This window comes from Ambystoma mexicanum, chromosome 3p, assembly GCF_040938575.1.
Source record: "Ambystoma mexicanum isolate Mex_15411 chromosome 3p, UKY_AmexF1_1, whole genome shotgun sequence".
Taxonomy (NCBI): Eukaryota; Metazoa; Chordata; class Amphibia; order Caudata; family Ambystomatidae; genus Ambystoma; species Ambystoma mexicanum.
This window is the reverse complement of record NC_090925.1, coordinates 859,139,599-859,156,914: the sequence shown is the minus strand read 5'-3', so window position 1 is coordinate 859,156,914 and position 17,316 is coordinate 859,139,599. Positions and strand designations below refer to the sequence as shown.

Here is a 17,316-nt window from a genome sequence, read left to right as displayed (position 1 = left end):
GCGAGATGGCAGACGCTTCTGCTTATGCTGCTGGGCCGAATCACGATTGCAAAAATTATTGTGCTCCCCAAACTCTTCCTCGATGTCCCCCTGTTTCTCTCTGGTGGATTTTTCTTACAATTACGAGGGCCCATTCTTACCATTTTTTTTTTCAGAAACATTTTATTAAGTTTCCAATAAACAACAACATTTTCATAAAAAGTACACAACGTCTCATACTAAGCAGTAATAATCAAAATTACAGTACATTGTAAATATCATATTTTGTGCATGCTAGCATAATAACTATATCCAATGAATTCAAGGAACATACAACAAATACACATATACAAGCAAAAAAGACAACACAAACAGGAAGAGGAAAAAAGGGAAAAAGAGAAAGAAGAAAGAAAGAGAAAAAAGAAAAGAAAAAAGGGAGGGGACCCTCCCTCACCAACATTTTCGTAAAAGGCACAGTCATATGTTATATTTACAATTCCATCACCACAATCATAAAGAGCCAGAAAAGGACCCCATAACATAATGTAATCCTCTTCTTTATCTCTATTTTTCAAAGAAATCTTATCATACTGTGATAAAACCTGCAACTCTGACAACCACTCTTCAATACTAGGCTTTTTCCTCGTTTTCCAAATCCTGAGGATAAGCTTAATAGCTACCATAATAACCCTATCAACCCAGCAAGAATGTTTTCTAGTGTGCACACACCTTTCTTTATGTGAGAGTAAAATTATGTTAACGGCGGATCTTTGCAAGTGTATACCAAAGATCAAATCATCCCCATCAATAACCTCTCTCCAAAACAATTGTACTCTCGGGCATTCCCACAGTAAATGTAAAAGAGTACCTCTATTATTGTTACAACACCAACATAATTCACTTGATCGTAACCCCAATTTAAACATCTTAACTGGTGTCCAATACAGCCTTCCAATGACTGTCGAATCAAACGTAAACCCCCATATCTACTCCTAAGTACAAATGCACCCTCAAAACACCTCTCCAATCTAAGTCAGAAAGGACCCTATTAACATCATGTGACCATATTTCCTTCAATCTAGTCCATGCTAATTGATGTTTTTTTCTACTGGCATGAATTGCATGTAGGTCCGTACATTGTATCCTCGTCCATCTAACAATTTGCTAATCTCCGGTTTCCTCCCAACTGAGCCACCAGTCATATCCAACCTTTGATTAATCATGGAAGCTAAAGCCAAATACCTATTCATCTCTCTCCGTCCCAAGTTATATTTATGCTGCAATTCCTCAAAGCACAACACTATCACCATCCATCACATCCGCTAGTCTCAGAATTCCCCTATTAATCCAACTCAACCATCTCAGACATTAAGCACTGATACAACCGTTTAAGAGGGGAGGTCTGGCTCTGCCGGATTGGAACATTATTATTGGGTGGCACAAACACTTCCCGGCACCCTTATACGCCACCCACTTCATTCGGCCTCAGGTACAGGTGGAGAGGGCACTAGCCGCCCCAGACCAGTTGTGTTCCGTGGTCCTCTAGGCTTCGGGGGTATCGTACAGCTCATTGAATGTATTTAAGATTACCTGTGTGATCTGGAAGAAGGTTGCGGGCAAGACGGCCGTTTGCCCATTATATACACCCCTCCTCCCTGTACGACATGTGAAAGGGCTTGCAATAACGGGAGAGCGGGCTTACCTACGGTGGGTGGAAAAGCTGGGTATTGTCACCTTCGGGGACTTTTTCATTGATGATGAGTTTCTTTCTGTACAGCAGGCATGGGACGGGGAGGGCATGGCTTTGGATATGTTCCTGTATATCCAGGTGCGGTACGCGCTCAAGGAATTATTCCCCTCATCTCCCAAACAACCTCCCACGTGGGTGTTATTACAGGGGGTGATTCAATCTCTGGGAGAGGGCCGCTTGGTTTCACCAATATGCAGTAGTCTGACAGATATAATGTGGGAGGGCAAGGCACCAAGGAGGCGGTGGGAAAGGGATCTTGGCAGGGGTGTAGTGGATGAGGATTGGACATATATGCTAGGTCAAACCCAGAGGGTGTCATTAAATTCTAGATTCAGGTTAATACACTTTATTTCCTACACCTGGTCTGTCATACCCCGGCCAGGCTCCAGAGGCATTTTTCCTCTACCCTGGACTCCTGAGTTAGGTGTGGGGACTCCTGTTAGGTGTTGGGTCGCTCCAGCAGGGTTTCTCCTTTTGGCCTGGGAGTGCATGCAGGTTTCCTGCTTCTAATTGGGGGTTCTGAAGAAAGTTTCCTTGATTATTGTGGTGGCACTCCTGGGATGCACCAGGTCCCTGCCGCGGGCGATGAGGCATCCGGTGGGGCTGACAGAAGGGTGGCCATGGCCTGGGCGAAGGGCCATACTCCCAGTGTGCAGGGGTGGCTGCAAGATGTGGCATACTGCCATGACATGGATACTGCATTTATTCGAACATTGTCGCTTCATGCCCGTCCGCCGGAGGTGTGCGCTCCGTATGTACAATATCCGATTACAGCGGTTGAATAAGAATGAGCTATGGAATTGTGGACAAACGTTACGAAATGTGCGTTGCCAATATACATTGTATTCTGTTTAGGGTCGTTCGCGGATTGGATCAGACTCCTTGTAGGTTTATGTTGTTGATGCAAAATGAATAATATAGTATTAAAAAATATATATCCCACTCTTTCAGCTCACCCTTTCATTGGAGTAGGGACTCCTTGTGCTTTCTCCATTTCCCAGCCACCTGATTACAATTCCTGTTCCACCCTCCCTTCCTAGAATTCGTTTTTCTGTCCTTCCTACTACGGAGACACCTTTGTTATTTTCTTTCTTTTTGGGGGAACCTCCGATTGGAGGTACCATTGTCACACTTGTACCTTCAGTGACATTATGTGGTCTACGGCCCAAGGGACGCCATGTCCCTTGGACTGTTGATCGATTTAATCATGCAGTTGCACCACCTTGACTTTGGATCATCTAAAGGAATCTTTTTTTTATCCGGTGTGGACAGCACTTGGGTTCGTTCTGTGCTGCTCTTCGTCGTTTTTGTCTGGCATAGCTTCAAGAGACCACTTAATCAGTTTTATCTTATTTGTCACAATTTCCTTTACCTTTTCACTGACATTACCTTCTATTTCTATGAAACCACACTAGATTGTGGTACTTGTATTCAGCATTTCAGAAAACTTGTTTTCATGTTCTCTCAAGTTGAGGGAGCACAACTGCACAAAACGCATTGGTGAGTCATGAAAACCCTTTTCCCATTCTCAGGGGCATGCAGCACCTTCATTTATCCCCCATTTGACTTTTCAGTCCTGAATGTGACAGGAATCTTGACCTATCTGTATTCCTTTAACAGGATTATGAGACTGGCTAGAAACTCTGAGGCAATGGGTACAAAACAAATAACACACAGGTAGCTGCCCCTGCATACTCACCGGTTTTCATGGAGATGCTTTTTTATAGCTGCTCCCGAAATCGCCTCTCCTTAGTGGGAAAGGTGCACACTGCTCCTACACAGCAGATCCCAACAGCAATGAAAAGGAGGATACAGCTGGCATACAGTAAGTGGATCCAGCAGAGCGATCTCTCTTCCTGCAAGATACATACAACACATGTTACATTACTGGGTTTTATATAGCATTGACAGTTGCCATTTTCATTGCCTAGGGAATTCTAGAGATGGGTTAAAGTAGACAACAGGATGCAGTGCAACATAGCTATTGCTCTGTACAGATGGAAGCAACATGGGCTCTCTGTGCTCCTAGGTATTTTTGGTGAAGTGTCTGAGACCTGACCAGTTTATGTGATGACTCAGTGAAGTTCATACATGTAGTGCTGAGATTGTGTTCTTGGGAATTTGCATGCATGGAGTATTTTAGTCTTATGGTGGTGCGGGGGGAGCTGGTGTCAGTTATGGTGAGAGGCTGAAAGGTTAGTTGGTGGTTAAGAGTTTTGACTTTGGCCAAAGCAGTGCCATGGGGGACCCGCCAAAAGATATGATATTTAGGGGCACCCAAAATTTCACTGATTTTGGTTACAATTCTTAAACTGTTAAAAATGACTTATGGTGCTGGGTGAATTTAGGAGTCCAGCCTCCCCTATATTTTAAAGGCTTATAAACGTGGTGCCATTTGACAAATCTGCACATCAGTTTGCAAAGGACTGTAGACATAGTTATGAATGTTTTTGCAAGGTTTGGTGGGAGTTTGTTGCGAGGGTGCCAAAATTAGATGGGGGTCTGAAACATTTTTAGATGGCTTATAACTTTTTTGCCGTTTGTTGAATGTGGACAAAGGTTTTAAGAAAGATTATAGACCCAACCTTGAATTTGTGAGCAAAGTCTGAATGGATTTTGTCAAGTGGGGGCTAGGTTATATGACTATTGTATGTACGTACATTTTCACAGTTTTGAAAAATAGAACAGACGAGTTTGCTGCAAATCCGCCCAAGGAGCATTGGCAAGGGCAACAGTAAAGCTCAAAATGAAAAGTGTACTCATCACCAAAAGATCGAAATCCCAATACCATGTCAGGTTATGCATTTTTGACTGTGTCATGAGGAACAGTATGCTCTACTTAAAAATGACTATACTAGCTCTTTGAATACTAATTGAACCACGTGTTTACTCACCACATCCAGGTTTGTAAAACTGCTTATTTGTCTTGTAATACTGTACATTGAGAAATCATGGTGCTATTCCTAAATGTTATGAAGAAATAAAACAGGGCAATGAAAAATGCCCAACCAAGGGAAAAAGAAAAATTGACACTAACTTTCTGTCACCACTACAAATGTCTAGACTAATGCTAATGAAGGTTAGCAGGTACTCAACACCTCGTACTAACGAATAAGATAACATGCAAAATTGATGCTCTTTCAAAATTCGAAGTGTTAGGATGCCGTAAATTAGAATAGTAAGGAATCCAAGCAATTCTAGTAGGTTGATGTGATTATTTTGCCGTTGATTGTGTCTTTCGCATTGATGGAGAACCCCCATTTGGAACAATACATTGACTGTTACAGGAGTGTTGTTTCGACACATTTGTGGTGTGTCTCCTATTATGAGCCAGTCGTCTAGATAGGGGTACACTGGGATGGATAGCCATCACAAGTAAGCTGCTAGCACAGCTAGAACCTTGGTGAAAACCCACGGCGCTGATGAAATGGAGCACTTTGAAACGATAGTGGGTATGTCCTAATGGGAAGAGCAGGTACTTTCTGTGCTCTGGCAACACAGAGAAGTATGCATCCTTCATATGCAATGTTGCCATGTAATCCTCTTGTTTTAAGAGGGAAATTACCTTCTTGAAGGGTTGCCATACAAGCCATTTGCGGATGCACATGTGTGTTGGTCGGTCACAGGTCTAACTCAGGGCACATAGTTAAATCCTTTTTTGGCACTAGTAAGTACAATGAATAGATACCCTTGTTTACTTTGTGAGATGGAATTGGCTCTATTGCACCCTTTTGTAGGAGACACTATTTCTTCCTGCAGGATTTATTGATGTTGTGGAAACATCTTTCTGGAGGATGTTGGTATTGCTCTAGAACATGGGTGCACAACATACGGCCCGCGGGCCAGTTGCGGCCCGCCATGCTCTTTTGTCCGGCCCGCGAGGCACAAAGACTTTCCTTATGGAGGCCGGCCCGCGGCCGCCCTCCATTAGGAAAGTCTTTGTTGTCTTCCAAGCCGGACAAAACACTGGCCCTCATTGGCTCAGCACACACACGCACCACGTCGCTCCTACGAGCCACGTAATGCGTGTGTGCTGCACCAATGGAGGGCCAGCACTACGGCTGGCGTGGTCCATAAGGCTTGATGCCGGAAGGCATTTCAGCCTTGGACCACGCCAGCTGTAGTACGATTTCAGCGTTCCAGCTTACCTGCCGCTTACCTGCCTTCCAGCAAGTCTCCGGTAAGTGGTCTGTTTGTGTGTGTATGTTGCGATGGGGGGGGGGGGGGGTGTGTCAGATGTGTATGAATGTTTGGATTTGAATGTATTTTGTGTGTATGTTGAGATGCAGGGGTTGGGGGTGTGTCGGATGTGTATGAATGTTTGGATTTGAATGTTTTTTGTGTGCATATTGAGATGCGGGGTGGGGGAGTGTCGGATGTGTATGAATGTTTTGATTTGAATGTTTTTTGTGTGCTGAGTTGGGGGGTGGGGGTTCGGGTCTGTATGGGTGCATGTTTGTGTGTGTGCTGAGTTGGGGGTGGGGGGTTCGGGTCTGTGTGTGTGCTGATTCGGGGGATGGGGGTTCGGGTCTGTATGGGTGCATGCGAGAGTGTGTGTGCTGAGTTGGGGGTGGGGGTTTGGGTCTGTATGTTTGCATGTTTGAGAGTGTCCTGAGTTGGGGGTGCGGGGTTCGGGTCTGTATGGGTGCATGTTTGTGTGTCCTGAGTTGGGGGTGCGGGGTTCGGGTCTGTATGGGTGCTGGTTTGTGTGTGCTGATTTGTGGGCTGGGGGTTTGGAGTTGGGGGGGTGGGGGTTCTGGTCTGTATGGGTGCATGTTTGTGTGTGTGCTGAGTTGGGGGGTGGGGGGCTCGGGTCTGCATGGGTGCTGGTTGTGTGTGTGCTGATTTGGGGGGTGGGTGTTTGGAGTTGGGTGTGAGGGGGCCCTGGGGCATAGTGTTTGGTTGGGGGTGAGGGACATGGGGCATAATGTTTGGTTGGGGGTGAGGGGGGCCATGGGGCATAGTGTTTGGTTGGGGGTAAGGGGGGCCATGGGGCATAGTGTTTGGTTGGGGGTAAGGGGGGCCATGGGGCATAGTGTTTGGTTGGGGGTGAGGGGGCCATGGGGCATAATGTTTGGTTGGGGGTGAGGGGGCCATGGGGCATAGTGTTTGGTTGGGGGTAAGGGGGCCCTGGGGTATAGTGTTTGGTTGGGGGTGAGGGGTCCATGGGGTATAGTGTTTGGTTGGGGGTAAGGGGACCCTAGGGCATAGTGTTTGGTTGGGGGTGAGGGTGCCATGGAGCATAGTGTTTGGTTGGGGGTAAGGTGGCCATAGTGCTGCACTCCAAGAGTGAACCCAATAATAAAGCTAAAACAGACACAGTTAGGAGATGTTCATCTTTGGCTTTTTGAGGAAACCTGACTCAAGGAAGGCCATACTCCTCTTGGGCAACCCAAATAGCAAACTGTAGCAGTCCAAAATAACGGCATGTCCAATCTAGGGTCAATAAAATATATATATAAGTTAAACAGGCGAGATACAATAACTAAATAGAAATAAATTATAACAATGGAAAATGTGTAGTACAAAATGTAAGTTTGAAATGCAAATAAAAATAGTTACCCCTCAAAAACATTCTTTTTCCATGTGTTTAGTACAAATTGGGGGTTTAAAAAGCCTCCTGCCACGCCCCGCCCACATTTACTTTTCGGCCTCATGTAAGGTACTTTCGGCCCTCTGTCAAAATCAGTTGTGCACCCCTGCTCTAGAAACTCGATGGAGTAACCCTTTGTCACTGTTAATATAACCCATTGATCCGATGTGATACTCTTCCCATTTGATGGCAAATAGGCAAATACAGCCTCCAACTGGGGAGGTATGTGCAGGAACTTGGACGGGACCGCCATTGCATAGAGGCTGCTGTGCCTCTAGCAGTGGCTGCTCTACCTCTACTTCGAGTTCTTCTGTAGCCCCTTTGAAATTAACTGGACTGATAAGGAGTGGATTGACTTTGAGAGGCAACCCAAGAAAAGGACTGTCCCCCATTGTATCCTGCCTGTGACGAGCGTTGGAATCCCTGCTTGCGAAAGCAACAGCGTGTATATAGGGTTTATTTGATATCTGCCTTCATGTCTTTAGGGACTTGTGCTCCTCTTTTAGCACTTTTAAGAGCATCATCTACAGCTCTGCCGAAGAGAATATTGGGTTCAATAATAGTAATAAAGTAGCTTGTGTCTCTAGCTTAAAACCAGACTGGCATAACCAAGAGTGGCACTTTAAGAGTGTCCTTTCAGCAATTATATGGCCAGCGTTATCTAATGCGTCTAAATTTGTTTAAGGTCGCAGTTGTCCACTTGTTTGCTCTCAGAGACAGCTTTGTTGGATTTGAACTTTAAGGGTTCAGGAACTGTATCTAGTTGTTGAAGTACAGTATCCCATAGGTGATCGTTATAAATAGGAAATAAGGTGGTATTAGAAATGCATGTTTGGTACGCTGCCGACGTAGCAACCTTTCTGCCTAGGGTATAAAGCTTTTTGCTTGCCTTTAGAGGAGGTACCTCTGCAAACGCTAATGTGGTACCTGCTCTTTTACTTGTGGTTGTAACAAACCAGGAGTCTGGCTTAAATTGCCCCCTAAAATCGAGGTAATCTTTAGGCGCTGCTTTGAATGTTATTTTAAGTGAAAAACACAAAATATTTCAATTCATAAATTAATCAATCAGTGCAGAAGGAAACCAATGCTTTGGTTGTTACCCGTGGGATCGAAGAAGGATGGGCCCCTTATTACATCTGAGATTTGTTCTACTGTATAGCTTAGGGTGACACTTTCTGCCATGCTATCTCAAATGTATTTTAGTTTTCGTAATGGTGATGTGGTGATCTCAAATCCCACTACATTCTGATTCACACATGATGGTTGTTTATCTGGAGGAGGATTTCTTAAAGGTTACAAGACAATATATTATGTCTCATCATCATTTCGATTAAAAATAATTGACCATAAAATCCAACATGTAAATTACAAAACCAATCAATTTACATAAGAGTAGTTTTACATGTAAACGAGAAATACACAGTAAGCATGAGAAATAGATTAAAAGCTAACTAAAAGTACCGGTTTAAAAATAACTACAACCAATATCAGACCAAAGTGCTTCCGTGCATGCAATACATGTTTTTATCTATGATGGGTGAAACGCCCAGTTGTAACACCAAACCAGGCAATAGTTATTTAGCTCGTCAGTTAATATGAACAGTTAGACACACCATACAACACGATTATTGATCTTGTGGGAAAATATTGCTCTACTTTGTTCTTCAGAAACCACCCTAACGTGAACGTAGCCAATGAACCTTAGCGCAAAAGCAAAGCGTGAGAGCCCGAGCCACAGTAATGACCTGAAGCTGAAGGAAAAGATGCCCTAATTACAGGTTTCTAATATCCTTATACATGGAACAAAGGAACAGGATGTGAACTCTATCTTCTCTAACGCCTGGGTAAAAAAGGACAATCTGAGCTCACATTGGCATTCCGTTTTGATTTAACAGATGCCAAGATAAAATGCTGAAGCAGGCTTTAAGAAAGATAGCGCATTGCCTTAGGACTCATTACATCAAGATAGTCTTCGTAGCCCTGAACCTGTAATGATTTGCCTGATCGCTCTACTTTCTCCTTCATTCGTTCCCACTTGAGGGCATGCATAATTTTAGCTTTTGAGGTTGCATTAATAGACATGCGAAGGGCCCAGAGCTCTTCAACTTTCAGTAGTAGCAACTCGGACATTACGTGCATCACCCAGGGGAGTGATAGTGCACCCTCCTGGTCCATTACATCTTTTAAGGCTAACCGGTATTTTAAAAGGTTCTCATTTTTCCACAATCTAATCCAATACAGGAGTGGCTTTGCTCTGCATATTTGTCTAATAGACTGAAAATCCAGTTCCAAAAGGATCTGGAAAGTCGGAGCACTTGATAGAAGCCCCAGTACATTTTTAAGAAAGCCATTCTCTCCCACAGATAGCTGTGCAACATTAGTCCATTCCCATAGTTCGGCACCATAAACAGCAGCCTGCCTGGCCTGGGCTTTATAGGCATCTAGAGTCACACAAATAGCCCCACACCCATGAGACTTAGCAAAGTTGGCTGTGGAACCACCATATAGAGCCAAAGTCAACTCTGCCTTTTTGGACTATTCACCGCAAGAACAGTCTTCATGCATTCTTCTACCCAGGTAGTACTACTTTTTTACCTGCTCAATCAGTGACCAATTTAGGGCAGGATCTAGTTTAAGATGCTTTTTCCCCCGGATACCCTTGAAGACCATGGTCTTGGGTTTAACACTGTTTATTGTCAAGCCATTTTCGTCACAAAAACTAGAAAGTCCCCCCGGTGTCAAAGACAGGAATATGGCATCATCGGCAAACATCAAAAATCAGGATTTTATCATTAACTAGTGTTGGGGCATCCGTAGACAGACAAACTCTCAGATAACAACATTTATAAATAAGCAAAACAGAATGGGAGCTAGGACACATCCTTGGCGAACTCCTATCTCGTGTGCACTTTACTAGATAAAGCCCCACCCTAGCCCTGTTCTCATGGCATAGTAAAATAATGGCTCTGAGGAGGGGTGGGGGAATACCCAGGTTTGACAAAATAGTCCACAATCTGGCCCTAGGAACGATGTTGAAGGCCGTCCCAAGGTCTATAAAGACAGAGTTAATGGCCACTTTCCTTACCATGACATACTTATCGTAAAGCAAGCAAGCTTTAGTGACTGGTCTACAGTACTGATATCCCTTTGGAAACCCGCCTGTAGGTGGTTTAGGGCACCAGTCTCAACAACCCATATTTCCAAATGGACCAGCAATGCTTTTGCAAAGATTTTCCCCCAGCATCAAGAAGGGAGATATGCCTATAACTGGCTGGAAGGTGTCCGTCTCCCTTCTTGAAAACTGGGACGATGATTGCCTCAGTCCATGACGTTGGTACTCTTGCAGTACGTAAGACTTCATTAAACTGTTTGGTCAAGTAGGGGAGCCATATCAGGGGCTCAGTAGCAAATAAAAGTCTACCAGAGTTATGTCGGGCCCACAATGCTGTTTTTATTTCTGTCTTATTGAGCATTAGCCCTTCGACTACAGATGTTTCATTGGGAAAAACCACCTCCCAACTCCCGTTTATATAAAGGTTTCAAAGTAAGCAACCCAGGAGTCTTCGAAGATCGCCGCCTGCGTTATATATTGCACTTGCAGTTGCTCTCTGCGGACTAATTCCCAAAAAGTCCTAGTTTCACAATTTTTTATAGCGTCCATCAGTGCCCAAAGGGCTTCACGATATTTCTATTTTTTTTATTTCATCAGCCGTGAATACTTTTTTTGTGCTTCAGGGACAGGTGAAATCCCCTGTACAGAGACTTTTCTGACTTGGGCTATCATTGCTGCCTTTGCTCTGCAACAATCCCCATCCAACCAGGAGTTCTTACGGACAGCCCGTTTTCCTATGGCTTTTACAGATTTTGAAAGAACATCTCCACCATACTCATCAATTGGCTATGCATGTGAACATCCATGAACCACCTCATCAGAATTCCTAAGGAAGGTAACCAGATCCGGAAGAATGGAGTCGTAGATCAGTGGCATGGTGGTTTCTAAATCCACCCAATCCCACTTCAATAATTTCTTAGTGTGACCAGTGATGAGCACCTCAACTATAGGTGACACCATCTCATCTGCCGGAAGACCAAGGAAGTTTGGTAACATCTCAAGAAGAATGGGATTATGATCACTCTTAATCCTGCTTGGGACCCTGAAGTCCATGCTGTAACGCCAGGCCTCAAGATTCACCATGATGTACTCAAACTAGAGCGATTCCCTATTTGAAAGGTTTTATGCACCGGCAAATCCCCTGCAAAGCGTTCATTACAGGCTGGGAGATTGCTAGCAAGGAGTATCGCTGCTGCTTTCTCTGCATTCTTATAATTCGTCTTGGGGTGGGGAGCCACTAACTCAGGGATCCCCCCCATAGCAAATCCTCATCTTCTGTATGACTGGCCATAATGTCCAGCGGATCATGTTGGAGATTATAATCTCCCAGTACAAGAATCTTGGAGGCTTGGCCAGGGATTGACCTCCAGCTCTGTATAGAGGCCTTTATATAAGAAAACAAACCCGTTCTCCCTGAAACTCCCTTGAGATTGTAGAGGTATATTAACATTATATTGGTCCAATCCAACCCGGTTAGATGCAACTCCAGCAAATCCATTGGAGCACTCCCAGTGACGCTGGCTCCCTTATACTTTTCAGTACGGATGCAAAAGAGAAGCCCACCACTAGGTCTTCCACCCCTGCCGCTACCTGCAGGCTGTTGGAATGTTGCAAAACCCTAGATACTAGGAGCATCCACAGTCCATGGCCCCTGGAGCCCAATAATGTCATGTGCTCGGACGAAAGATAACCATTCGTCATCCACCATATGCCTGGTCAGCCCTGCAACATTCCACAAGAATATGTGGACGTGGTCTGGTGAGGTTTACGCCACCCGAGGTCCGAACATTCCCTCCACAAACTGAAATAGCAAGTGAGGGGCGGGGTGTGCGTCCCGTTAGTCTTTATCACCCAGGACTGAGACCTTATAATAGAGAAGGGTGCTATACTCATAGTTACTTCCGCCATTGGAAGCAGAGAATCCGCACCCCGCTAAACCACCAATGCGGACACCGGGGATCCTGCAGATCCACTTACTTGGTCCGGGATACCTGGCACCACATTGTTTGCTATCGTAGGTAGTTCAACTTTGTTCCTCCATTGGAGCAGCCCTTCTTAATAGATACGTCCTTTCAACCCCAGGTGGAAGATTTTGTCCCCTGGTTACATTTACTGGTGGCCTACTATGGTTACGTCTAGGACGTTAGAAGGATAATGTTATTTCTAGATGGATGCTTTGAAGGGAAGGACCTCTGTTCAAGAGCCCCTCAATCAGGGTCCAAGAGGTGAGTTGTATTTCAATATAGTCTCTCCCAGCACCATGCCTTTTCTGCTCAGAGGTGTAGATGTCCTCTCTAATTATTGAACAACAGCCCCTCCCTTGTTTCGAAATCCAGTGGATCACCTTGTTCGTCAGGCTCTTTCTTTCTAGATTCAGAATTTCCCGATAAGATGCTTGGAACATTAAGCATAAAGAATGGGGAGCTTTGCGGGTCAGTCGTGTGCCCACCCACTAGACATGGATTAGGTTGTGGAGAATAAGTATTTTTGGAATTCAAGTGGGGAGTATTTTTTTTTTAATTCGGCTGGGGAGTAGCATGCACTCTGTTATAAGAGTTTCTTAGTTTGTGGGCTTTGATAACATGCACTATGCTAGCCAAGCCGTCTCCAGCCGGGCCTTTGGGTTTTTCCAGGGCAACTTGCGGAATGTTTGGGGTAGTTGCTTGTACACTTGTCGCAATCAACCTGATAGAGGCCTTCCTGCTATCCTCCATTAGGATCTGGCCACCCACCAGCATCTTTGCAACACCTTTCAGCTTCTGGATCTGTCTAGATAAAGCCGAGAGGTCAGACTGGGTTTTTCTAACTGACAACTCCATATGTAAGCAGGTAGAGGAGTTAGGACTTTTTGAATCCAGGCCTTGGACCGGCACCAAGCATGGCTTGGGTAGCTCAAGTGGCCCATTTAGCCACCTCCCATTGTTGGGTGTGATGTTGGTTGTTGGTGTAGGGCTGGGTGATGATTCATCCAAATTAATAAGTAAAAACAAACCTGTTAGAGGTTGGGGTAGTTATTGCAATATCAAAGGGGAAAAGAAAATGAGTTGGGCCCTTACTGCATGCAAGCTGAAGAGCACTGCCTGGGGTATCCACTCTTGTCCTGGGAGGGTCATTAAGCTCTACTGGAATACTAGATCTTTTTCCATCCACCTGAGCCAGGGGATTTGTAACCTCGCACTCCAGCAGTATTTTTCCTACTGCCACAAGGAGAGGCAATGGGTTTTTCAACATAGTCATGCTTTCTTTTTTTTTAATTATTTATTTATATCATATACAATATATACAACATATCAGCAACATTAACAAAAACCAAAAACAGGAAGTACACAAAAAGAATTAATGTTCGTTTTTGCATAGTTTCCAAGGGGACTAGAGCCTTAGCGTTAGGTCTAGGTATGGGCAGAAAAGGATGTTCACTTAGCTCCCTCAACCACCCTATATTAGCATGATCCCATTTATCTGCCACAGCACAATTTGACAACACTACAGTAGGGTTTTTCTTCCCGCCTCTCTGTTTCCTGGAGAGTTTATTCACCCTCACAGTCACTACCCTTCGTGCTGCAGGAGGAGAAAGGACAACCGGCTCGATGTCATACAATAAAGCAAGCAATTTTTTCGATCATAGCATTTGCTTCCTCAATGTGTGAGGTTGTGAAAGAGGCCCTCTCCCCCAGCTGCAAATACAAGGGTGATTTCACAGCCTTTCGTTTGGACATATTTAGGCAATTTCTACTCAGGACGGATTGCAGAAGAAAAATTACCTGTTAGTAATAAAAGTACCACTCACTTATTACAATCAAGGAGAATAACAAATGCAAGAGGAGTGTTCACTGATAGAACCATTCAACACTACTAAAATACTGTTAGAAGCCTTACGAAATACCTAAGACCTAGTAAAACCTAATACAACCGGCTAAAAAACCAATGTCTCCAAAATTCATAAAATAGTGATGATGGGTTTACAATCGAAAAAAGAGAAATTCATCAAAGGTCAGAAATAAAAGTCAGTTGCAAGATGGGTGTGCCATGGAAGAACACCCGAATGGCTCACAGGCCTGCCATAGTCTGTCTCCATGTCCTTCAAAAGTTGGTGCACTTCAGAAATGGCTCACACTTGAAGCAGTGACTAACACCACAAGGATATTAGACTTGAAGCAGAACCATTCACTGCCACTTGCCCCTGCAGCAAAGCCCACAGTGACCAAAACCCCCAACAACCACAAGCCACAAACCACACGAACCACAGGAGAGCACTGCTAGCATCATCGAAGACCAAAGTCAGTTCAATCCAAAAACGTCAACCCCTCCTAGGGGACAGATTGCAGGACTCGCAGGGATCAGCCAAACTGAACTAGTTCATGCCGTCTTCCCGCCGATGAACACTCCTAACAGGCAGGCAGCAGGAAGCAGGAAACGGGACTTGAGAGAAGGAACAAGTTACTTACCTGTAACTGTTGTTCTCCAGCATGGGTCTGGCATGGATTCACATGCTCATGAATATTCCCCGTCGTCAGGCTGGGAATCCTCGGTAAAGAAAAAACCAGTATCAGTTTCGTTTCTGATCTGTCTTTCGTAGCAATAACCAATCACTGGTCTCTGCGTCATACTGACCACAGCCAATGACTGCCCTCTACCTAAGCACCGCCTCTGGCAGCCATCTTCAGATTTGGAAGCACGTGAAGTGGCAGTATGACCAAGTGAAGAGCCGCAGAGGGGTAGGCGGGAGGGTTCGCATGTGAATCCATGCCAGACCCATGCTGGAGAACAACAGTTACAGGTAAGTAACTTGTTCCTTCTCCAGCATGGGGTCTGGCATGGATTCACATGCTCATGAATAAAGAATACATAGCAGTACACACATGCACAACCACGGGAGGTGGCAAAGGCTCAACATTAAGCATCACATCAACTCAACATTAAGCATCTTACCTCCTCACCAGGCTCACCTCAGGCGAACAGGTTGCGCAGCACTGCTTGGCCGACCCTGGACTCCTCCCTGGAATCCCGGTCGACGCAGTAGAATTTCGTGAAGGTGTGCGTCGACCTCCACGTAGCAGCCCTGCATATGTCCAGCAGGGGCACACCAGATAGGAACGCCGTGGTAGCTGCGATCGCTCTGGTGGAATGGGCTCTCGGACGGCCAGGCAGCGGTCGGTTTGCCAACCGGTGACAGTACATGATACAGCCGGAGAGCCATCTGGAGATGGAAGCCTTCGAGAGAGCCTTCCCCTGATTGACAGGTCCAAAGTTCACAAAGAGTTGTGACGTCTTCCGAAAACCCTTCGTGCGATCCTGGTAGAACTTCAGCGCTCTAGCTACATCCAGCGAGTGCAAAGTCCTCTCAGCCGGCGACGAAGGCGACGGGAAGAACACAGGTAACACCAAGGGTTCGTTGAGATGGAAGTCCGACGGTACCTTGGGCATGAAGGAGGGGTGCGTCCTGAGCACTACCCTCGTGTCGTGGAAAGTCAAGTACGGGGCCTTGCAGGAAAGGGCCTGGATCTCTCCCACTCGTCGTGCGGAGGTGATGGCCACGAGAAAAGCTGTCTTCCACGATAGAAACTTCAACGGGGCCGAGTGCAGAGGCTCGAACGGAGGTCCCATGAGCTTGGTCAGCACCACGTTGAGCTCCCACGCCGGGGCCGGAGCCTTCACCGGCGGGAACGATCTGAATAGTCCCTTCATGAACTCTTTCACCAGACGATGAGACCACAAGGACGTCCGCCCCGTGGTTCTGGTGTATCGGGAGATCGCAGCAAGATGAATCTTGATGGACGCGTGTGCCAGTCCAGCTTTGGCCAGCGTCAGCAGGTATGGCAGTACTTGGGGAGCCGTAATCCGTAGAGGGTTAATCTTCTGTGCGTGGCACCAGACAGAGAACCTCTTCCATTTGTGTCCGTAGCATTTAAGAGTCGAGGACGCCCTGGCCTTTGCAAGAACCTCTCTGCAATCGGCCGGTATGTCGTATCCTCCAAACTCTAGCGCTGCAGGAGCCAGGCCTGCAAGTTCAGCGACTTCGGGTCGTGGTGGAGGATGGCGCCTCCTTCCCTGGAGAGTAGGTCTGCGTCCGCCGGCAGCTTGATCGGCGGGGACGCTGACAAGTCCAGAAGGTCCGGGAACCATATCTGCCTCGGCCACGCAGGTGCGACGAGGATCATCCTGCACCGTGACCTCTTGAGCTGGTTGACAAGCCGGATTAGCAGAGGCAAGGGAGGGAACGCGTAGAGGAACAGGCCCTCCCAGGGGAACGAGAAAGCATCGCCCATGCTCCTCGTCTGGGGAAACCTGCTGGCGAACCTCCGGCACTTGGTGTTCGTCGCCGTCGCGAACAGGTCGATCTGGGGTGTGCCCCACCGTCGGAAGAGGCGATCCACCAGATCCTGCCGTAGTTCCCACTCGTGGCACGAGCGCAGCTCCCTGCTGAGTGAGTCGGCGATGGTGTTTTTTATCCCTGCCAGATGAAACGGCACCAGAAAAATCCCTTGGGCGACCGCCCAATGCCACAGGTCCTGCGCCTCCTTGGACAGCGCTGGGGACCTGGTTCCGCCCTGTTTCCTGATGTAAAACATGGTGGTGGTGTTGTCGGTGAAGATCCTCACCACCTTGCCCTTCAGGGACGGAAGGAAGGACCTGAGGGCCCAAAACACTGCACGGAGCTCCAGGACGTTGATATGCAGGGACTTCTCCGTCGGGAGCCAGAGTCCCCTCGCGTGCAGATTTTCGGTGTGCGCTCCCCACCCTTCCAGGGAGGCATCCGTGGTCACAGTCTCCTGGTGGGCTGGGGTCTGGAAGTCCATGCCCGCCGTCAGATGCGCGCGGGTGCCCCACCACCGTATCGCTCGCCGGAAACTCTCGTCGAGCTTGATCCTTTCTTCGAAGCTG

At 46.4% G+C, this 17,316-nt stretch overlaps 1 protein-coding gene across 1 annotated transcript in view; it reads right to left on the bottom strand.

The window, feature by feature from the left end:
- The window catches only part of TMEM219 (transmembrane protein 219), a 354,659-nt gene that overhangs the window by 83,147 nt on the left and 254,196 nt on the right, over positions 1-17,316 (bottom strand). Inside the window, exon 6 of the mRNA XM_069652007.1 lies at positions 3,429-3,585. Within this exon, the coding sequence (XP_069508108.1) occupies positions 3,451-3,585 (135 nt within the window). The 3' untranslated portion in view covers positions 3,429-3,450. The remainder of the gene's footprint in view (positions 1-3,428; positions 3,586-17,316) is intronic.